We start from the raw sequence: 7,222 nt of genomic DNA on the forward strand, positions 1-7,222 counted from the left end.
TTCATTAGTTACAATCGATAAATTGTTGTTTCTGTTGAATTTCTCTAGGTTTTCCCATCAGACAATACGCACGGCATGTATAATGCACATGGAAATACTTCTCAAGGTGCATTAATCATCTTCTAGGTATGTGTGACTTTGCTCTTTCACGGTTTGGTGCCAAATAAAAAACAGAACAGAGGCTATGTTTTCTTCAGAAAGCGGTTACTACTCACATCCTGTTCCCACCCACACATCCAGTAGCTCGTCCAGCAGCAAGATTGAACTTGCGAGTTCCCCAGCCCTCTCTCAGACTTGGCTCCGTGGAGACTTGGGGGGGCGGGAGGTGCTAATTGGACAGGAGTGTGCTGGTCTGGATGTGGGGTGAAGGGGTGGGAGGGGACGTGGAATGCAATCGTGAGGAGGGAGGGACAGAGAGAGAAACCCCAGTGTTGTAAGGGTAACTGAGGTTTTTATTCTTGAGTGGGAGAGGATTGGGCTTTCATTGGGGGAGGAGGGTGGGGGGGGATACTAGCCTTACGTCAGCCCGGACCAAAGGGGAGGGAAGGAAGTGTGGGAACCCCACATGGGGCTCTTTCCCTCAGGTCGGAAGGAGTGGAACTCTGTTTGTCCCTGAGTTTAAGGTGGGTAGGAAATCTGTTGGAGAGTGTCCCGCCGATTGAGGAGAGGGAGGGAGAGAGAGAGAGAGAGAGTTGCCCATCTCCCATCTCCCTTGCTGGAGGACAGCCCCGCTATGTGCAATGATAGCTACTGGAACTCTACGACAGTGTGCCCCGGCGCCGGACCGGCTGTCAGCGCCATCATGTTCGTCACCGGCGTCCTGGGCAATGTGTTGGCGCTGGTGGTGCTGGCTCTGCACAAGAGGGGCAGCCGCAGCCGGGTGTCCCTGTTCCACATCCTGGTGAGCAGCCTGATCGTCACCGACCTGATGGGGAACCTGCTCATCAGCCCCGTGGTGCTGGCCGCCTATGCCAGCGGCTTCTCGCTCATGCACCTCCGGCTCTGCGACTACTGCGCCTTCGCCATGGCTTTCTTCGGGCTCAGCTCCATGTTGATCCTGTTCGCCATGGCCCTGGAGCGCTACCTGTCCATTGGCTGCCCTTACTTCTACTCGCGGCACGCCAACCGGCGCACCGGCCTGGTCACCATCCCGCTCATCTACGGCTTCTGCATCGTGTTCTGCTCGCTGCCGCTCTTCCACACCGGCCCGTACGCCCAGTACTACCCGGGGACCTGGTGCTTCATCATGATGCACACCAAATGCCAGCCGGCCAAGGTGCGCCTCTACTCCCTGTCCTACGCCATCCTCATGAAGGTGCTGATCATTTCCATCTTACTGTGCAACGTCTCGGTTATTATCAACCTCTGCCGCATGTACCAGAGGCAGAGGTCACGGAGATGCTCCAGGCAGTCCAGCGCCAGGAGAGATCACAGTGCTCAAGCCGAGGAAGTGGACCACCTCATTCTTTTAGCCATCATGACGATTACTTTCGTGATCTGCTCTGTGCCCCTCACGGTGAGTCTCAGTCTGGCCCCTGGTGTCACTGAGCAGCTGCACATTGGGGTTTTTTTTTGGGGAGGGGAGAAGTTGAACAATCCAGAGGTCATGATTTACGTTGATGCCAATGACCTCGGTAAAAAGAGGGATGAGGGGTCCTGAAAGCAGAGCTTAGGCAGCATCTCTCTCACACTCCCGCCCTGGGCTGTTGGCGTGCGCCTTCCTGAGAGGGCCTTGATGGGAACAAGCGCGCCAACGAGTTTCAGTCTTACTTGTTTATTAAATTGGATGTGAGAAAGTAACAGGGCGAGCAAAAGGGACGCGCACCCTTACCGATCATCCAGAGGGCTTTCGTAACCAACAAAAAGCGCATTTCCTCAAAGGAACAAAATAATTTTACTGAGGAACGGTATAATCGAGCTCACCAAGCCCCTTCTTAGAGTTTCTGACCAGCTTGTGATAGCAACTTATTTACCATCCATGGAAACTTAAGAGTCTTTGGAAATGAATGGATGGAGAAAAGTTTGGAAAGCACGGACAACTATTTAAGGCGTTGAAGAAACTGAAATCTAATCACAATGTCTATGGCAGAGAATATCAATAGAAAATTTTCAACAGACTAGTATGTTTTATCCTTACAAGATAATAGTTATTTTACAATTTGGGCAACAGTAGAATTTTCATGGAGCAGAAACCTTAATTTTTTTCAACTTGACATTCCATTTAATTCTCAAAATTAGTAATATTTTGTTTTCATTTTGTATTTGATTTGTTTGAGTTAATATTATGTGAAATCAATTTAATGATTATGAATCCACAAAGGTGAGAACTATTTGGAAAGCACGTAGTTCTATGGCAAGTGAGGTGCCAACAGGCAAAATAGAAATGTGTTCCACCTCAGGAGTAACTGGCAGGTAGCACCAGAGTCTTATGAGTCTGTCTGGCTTTCCACTTTGGTTATTGTTGAGGGTGGTGGTTCCTCAGAAATGTAGAATCTGGAAAGTTTGTGGCACCACAAGGATTAATTATACATGTGGCCTTGGGGGAAGGGTTGTGGATGAGAGTTAAAAGGCAATAGTGGTAGGATATGTAATTGTTCGGGGAATGCAGAATGCATTTTTGCAGCCTTAGACCTGATTACAGGATAGCACATTGCAGCCTCAGTGCCTGCTACAAGGATGTCACTGAGCAGCTGCAGGGTGTTTTTTTGGGAGAAGTTGTACAATCCAGAGGTCATGGTTTACATTGATACCAATAACATAGATAAAAAGAGGGATGAGGTCCTGATAGCAGAGTTTAGGCAGCAAGGAAAGGCGGATGTAAATAAGGACCTTTAAGACAGTAACCTCAAGATTACTCTCACCACCACATGCTAGTGAGCATAGAAATAATAATTTTGAGCAAATTACCATGTGCCTGGCGAGGAAGAAAGGCTTTAGATTTCTGGGGTATTAGGTTCACATCTGGGACAGGTCAATCCTGCACAAGGAGGACAGTCACAGCTTAGCAAGATTGGGACTAATATCTGCACAGGGGGATTTGCTTGTGTTCTTAGAAAACGTTTAAACCAACTTATAAGGGGAAATTGAAAATTGAAATGGAATTCAGATAGTGCAAAACTAAGCTGGGCAATGAGATTAGAAAAATAACAAGCAAAAGTAGAACCAGAAACAAAGGCCAACATCAAAAAGAGTAAATGACAGAATGTGGAGGGAGTGCAGCACGGATTTATTGGATTGATTCCTGGGATGGCAGGACTGAAGTATGAAGAGAGATTGGATCAGTTAAGATTATATTCACTGGAATGTCGAAGAATGAGGAGGGATGTCATAGAAACTTTTAAAATTCTAACAGGACGAGACAGAAAGAATGTTTCAAATGGCCAGGGAGTCCAGAAACATGGGGCACAGTCTAAGTAGATGAGCTTGGCTATTTAGCACTGAGATGAGGAGAAATTTCTTCACCCAGAGAATGATGAACCTATAGAATTCTCTGTCACAGAAATCAGTTGAGGCCAAACATTGAATGTTTTCAAGAAGGAGTTAGATATAGTTCTTAGGGTTAAAAGGATCAGAGGATATGGGGAGAAAGCTGGAACTGGGAATTGATATGGATGATCAGCCATTATTAGATTGAATGGTGGAGCAGATTCAAAGGACCAAATGGCTTACTCTTCCTATTTTCTGTTTCTAATGTTGCAAAGACAGAATTAAGGAAACCATTTGAATACATACAACATTTACAACAAGTTAGGTGACTCAATAGCACAAATAAAAATGAACAGGTGTGATCTAGTTGCCTTTGTGGCAATCTGGCTGATGGGCAATAAAAGTTGGAGTCTCTATACTTAAGGATATTCAACATTTAGAAAGGACAGACCAAAAGGAAAAGGAAATCGGATACAGTACATTTGTGAGAGAGGACGTTCAGTTGGTAGGATAGAACTCACAGTTTGTTTGGGTGGTTCTGAGAAACAGCAAGGGGCAGAAAACATTGGTAAGAGGTGTTTATAGACCAGAGAATACTAGTCTTAATGTGGCACACAGAATAAACATGGTATAAGCTAGGAGGTTAGAGGTGCATGTAACGTGGGTACTGAAATAGTCATGGGTAAATTCAGTCTAAATACCAACATTTAATGAGCAACATTTATATTGAGGATTGGAAGATCAATTTTTGAAATTTGTACATGGTAGTTTTCAAGAGCAGTGTGTTGAGCAGACAACAAGCTGACAGGATACTTTACATCTTATACTATACAATGATAAAGGACTAATTAATAATGCTATTAGAATTCTTGAGAAGATTTGTAGCTCAAGTTGTGGATGAAGTAATGGATTCGTTTACAGTGTGTTTTCCTGCAGACATTTTGTTGCCTCACTAAGTGACATCATCAGTGCACCTTTGATATGGTGTTGGTGCTCTGTCCTGCCTGATATTTATATGTAGCTGTTTGTTAATACTCTAGGTTCTGGAACTGAATGGTTTGCATCCTGGTCCAGTTCAATGTGTCTGTTGTTTGAGTTCCAGTTGGAGTGCCAAGCTTCAAAGAATTCTCTGGCATGTCTCTGTTCACCTCTGCTGGGATGGTGATATTGTCCCAGTTGAATTTGTATGCTTTGTTGTTTGTGTGGTTGGAAATGAGAGTGAACTGGTCATGTTTGTGCACTCATATGATGAGTTTTCTTCCTGTTTGTCCTATGTGGTGTTTTTCACAGTCTTTGCAGGGTATCTTGTAGATGAAGTACATCCTATTGGATGTGGGCGTTGGGTCTTTAACCTTTGTGAGGAGCTGGAGGAAGGTGTTAACTGGTTTTTGGGCCACTAAGATTCCCAAGGGTCTGAGTAGTTGGGTGGTTATCTCTGATATGTCTTTGATGTATGATATGGTTGCTATTGTGTCTGGTCTTGTAGTCTTGTCTTCTTTGGGTTTGTCCTGTAAGTATCGGAGGATAGTACTCTTGGGGTACCCGTTTCCTTTAAATCCTTTGAATAGGTGTTCCTGTTCTGCCTTCTAGAGTTCTGGGTTGCTGCAGTGTGCCCTTGTTTAAATAATGTCCTAATGCAGCTCCATTTTTAGGTGTTGGGGTGGTTGCTGTTATGGTTGCTGTCTGGTCAGTATGGGTGTTCTTCATGGACGCATTGGTCTGGAGTTCCCCAATAGGTGTGCGTTACACTAATACAGCCAGGAAGGCGAGTTTGCTGTTGTTTTTCTCTTCTATAGTGAGCGTTATTCCGATGAGGGTGTTATTGATGTGGTGGTGGGTTTCTTGCAGTTGTCTACATTCAATGATGACAAAGGTGTCATCTACATACTGGAACCAGAGTTTGGGTTGGATGGTGGGGAAGGCTGTCTATTGTAAGCTTTGCATTACTGCTTCTGCTATCAGTCCTGATATCGGGGAACCCATTGGTGTGCCATTGATTTGTCTGTACACCTGTCCATTGAATTTGAGGCATAGGTATAGTAGTTTTAATATGCTGTTCTTGTTGATGCTGCTGGTGTCATCAGGTGTCCTAGTAACCGCTTTGTCCAATAATGTGGCAATGGTATCCTTGGCTAGGTCGATATCTTTTGATGTGAAGAGTGCTGTTACATCAAATTGTCTATTATTTTGAAAGCAATGTATTTCATTCTGTAACTAGGTCTTAAATTGAAGCAAAGGAAACTTTAATGTATGACAGGTTGTGTGGACTCTGGATAGGTGGATACGTTATAAGGTATGGCAGTAGATAAGTGATGGCTGGCACTTAAATAATCAATACATGGTTTACGTTCCTGTGTGTTTCCTCAATGCACAAAAACACACAGGAACAGTGAGATAGCTAATTTGTTTAAAGGTGAAATTGCCAAAAATTGCCTGAGGATTGGCATCATGTTAGAATTCAGCAAAGGAAGCAGATGAAAGCAATAAGGAATGGCAGAAGAGAATATTAATGTACACTAGCAAGATATATAAAAATGGACTGGAAAGGCTTCTCGGGAATGTGGAAAGGAAAAGCTTAGAAAAGACAAATGTAAGTCCATAATAGGCAGGAGATTATGATGAGAAATAGGAAAATGGCACCAAAACTAAATAAATAGTTAATGTGTGTACTTACAGAAGGAAATGTAAGAAATCTCCCAAAAATCATAGAGGTCCACGGGATTGTTGAGAATATAGAACTAAAATAAATTAATATTGTAAATAATTAGTAATGAGCAAATTAATGGAACTGAAAATTGATAAATTTCCAGGATCGACATTGCTGAGTGTTGAGACAGGCAACAGGGATAGTGGATGCACTGGTTGTCATCTTTCAAACTATTTCAGATTCCAGAACATTTGAAAAGTTGCAAATGTAACCTCATAATTTGAGAAAGGAGGGAGGGAGGGAGAAATCCAGGAACTACAGAGTTGTTAGCCTGGATGTCAGTAGTAGGGAAATACTTGCATCTATTATGAAGGTTGTGATAACTGGACCCTTCAAAAATAACGATCTGATTTGGCAAGTAAAAACATGGATTTTAGTAGGGGAAATCATGTTTGACAAACTTGGTAGTGCTACAATATTCAAGGAGAAAGTCAGGACTGCAGATGCTGGAGATCAGAGCTGAAAATGTGTTGCTGGAAAAGCGCAGCAGGTCAGGCAGCATCCAAGGAACAGGAGAGTCGACGTTTCGGGCATAAGCCCTTCTTCAGGAATGAGGAAAGTGTGTCCAGCAGGCTAAGATAAAAGGTAGGGAGGAGGGACTTGGGGGAGGGGCGTTGGAAATGCGATAGGTGGAGGGAGGTCAAGGTGAGGGTGATAGGCCGGAGTGGGGTAAGGGCGGAGAGGTCAGGAAGAAGATTACAGGTTAGGAAGGCGGTGCTGAGTTCGAGGGATTTGACTGAGACAAGGTGGGGGGAGGGGAAATGCCACCCCCCACCTTTTCCTCTGCTACATCGATGACTGTATCGGCGCTGCCTCGTGCTCCCGCGAGGAGGTCGAACAGTTCATCCACTTTACCAACACCTTCCACCCCGACCTCAAATTCACCTGGACCGTCTCAGACTCCTCCCTCCCCTTCCTAGACCTTTCCATTTCTATCCCGGGCGACCGTATCAACACGGACATTTACTATAAACCAACCGACTCCCACAGCTACCTAGACTACACCTCCTCCCACCCTGCCCCCTGTAAAAACGCCATCCCATATTCCCAATTCCTTCGTCTCCGCCGCATCTGCTCCCAAGAGGACCA

At 44.7% G+C, this 7,222-nt stretch overlaps 1 protein-coding gene across 1 annotated transcript in view; it reads left to right on the plus strand.

The window, feature by feature from the left end:
- Positions 1 to 404: 404 nt before the first annotated feature.
- LOC122553602 (prostaglandin E2 receptor EP2 subtype-like) overlaps positions 405 to 7,222 on the plus strand; it is a 12,303-nt gene continuing 5,485 nt past the window's right edge. The window contains exon 1 of the mRNA XM_043697649.1: positions 405 to 1,516. Within this exon, the coding sequence (XP_043553584.1) occupies positions 734 to 1,516 (783 nt within the window). The 5' untranslated portion in view covers positions 405 to 733. The remainder of the gene's footprint in view (positions 1,517 to 7,222) is intronic.

The sequence above is a fragment of the Chiloscyllium plagiosum genome, chromosome 10 (genome assembly GCF_004010195.1).
Source record: "Chiloscyllium plagiosum isolate BGI_BamShark_2017 chromosome 10, ASM401019v2, whole genome shotgun sequence".
NCBI classification, from domain to species: domain Eukaryota; kingdom Metazoa; phylum Chordata; class Chondrichthyes; order Orectolobiformes; family Hemiscylliidae; genus Chiloscyllium; species Chiloscyllium plagiosum.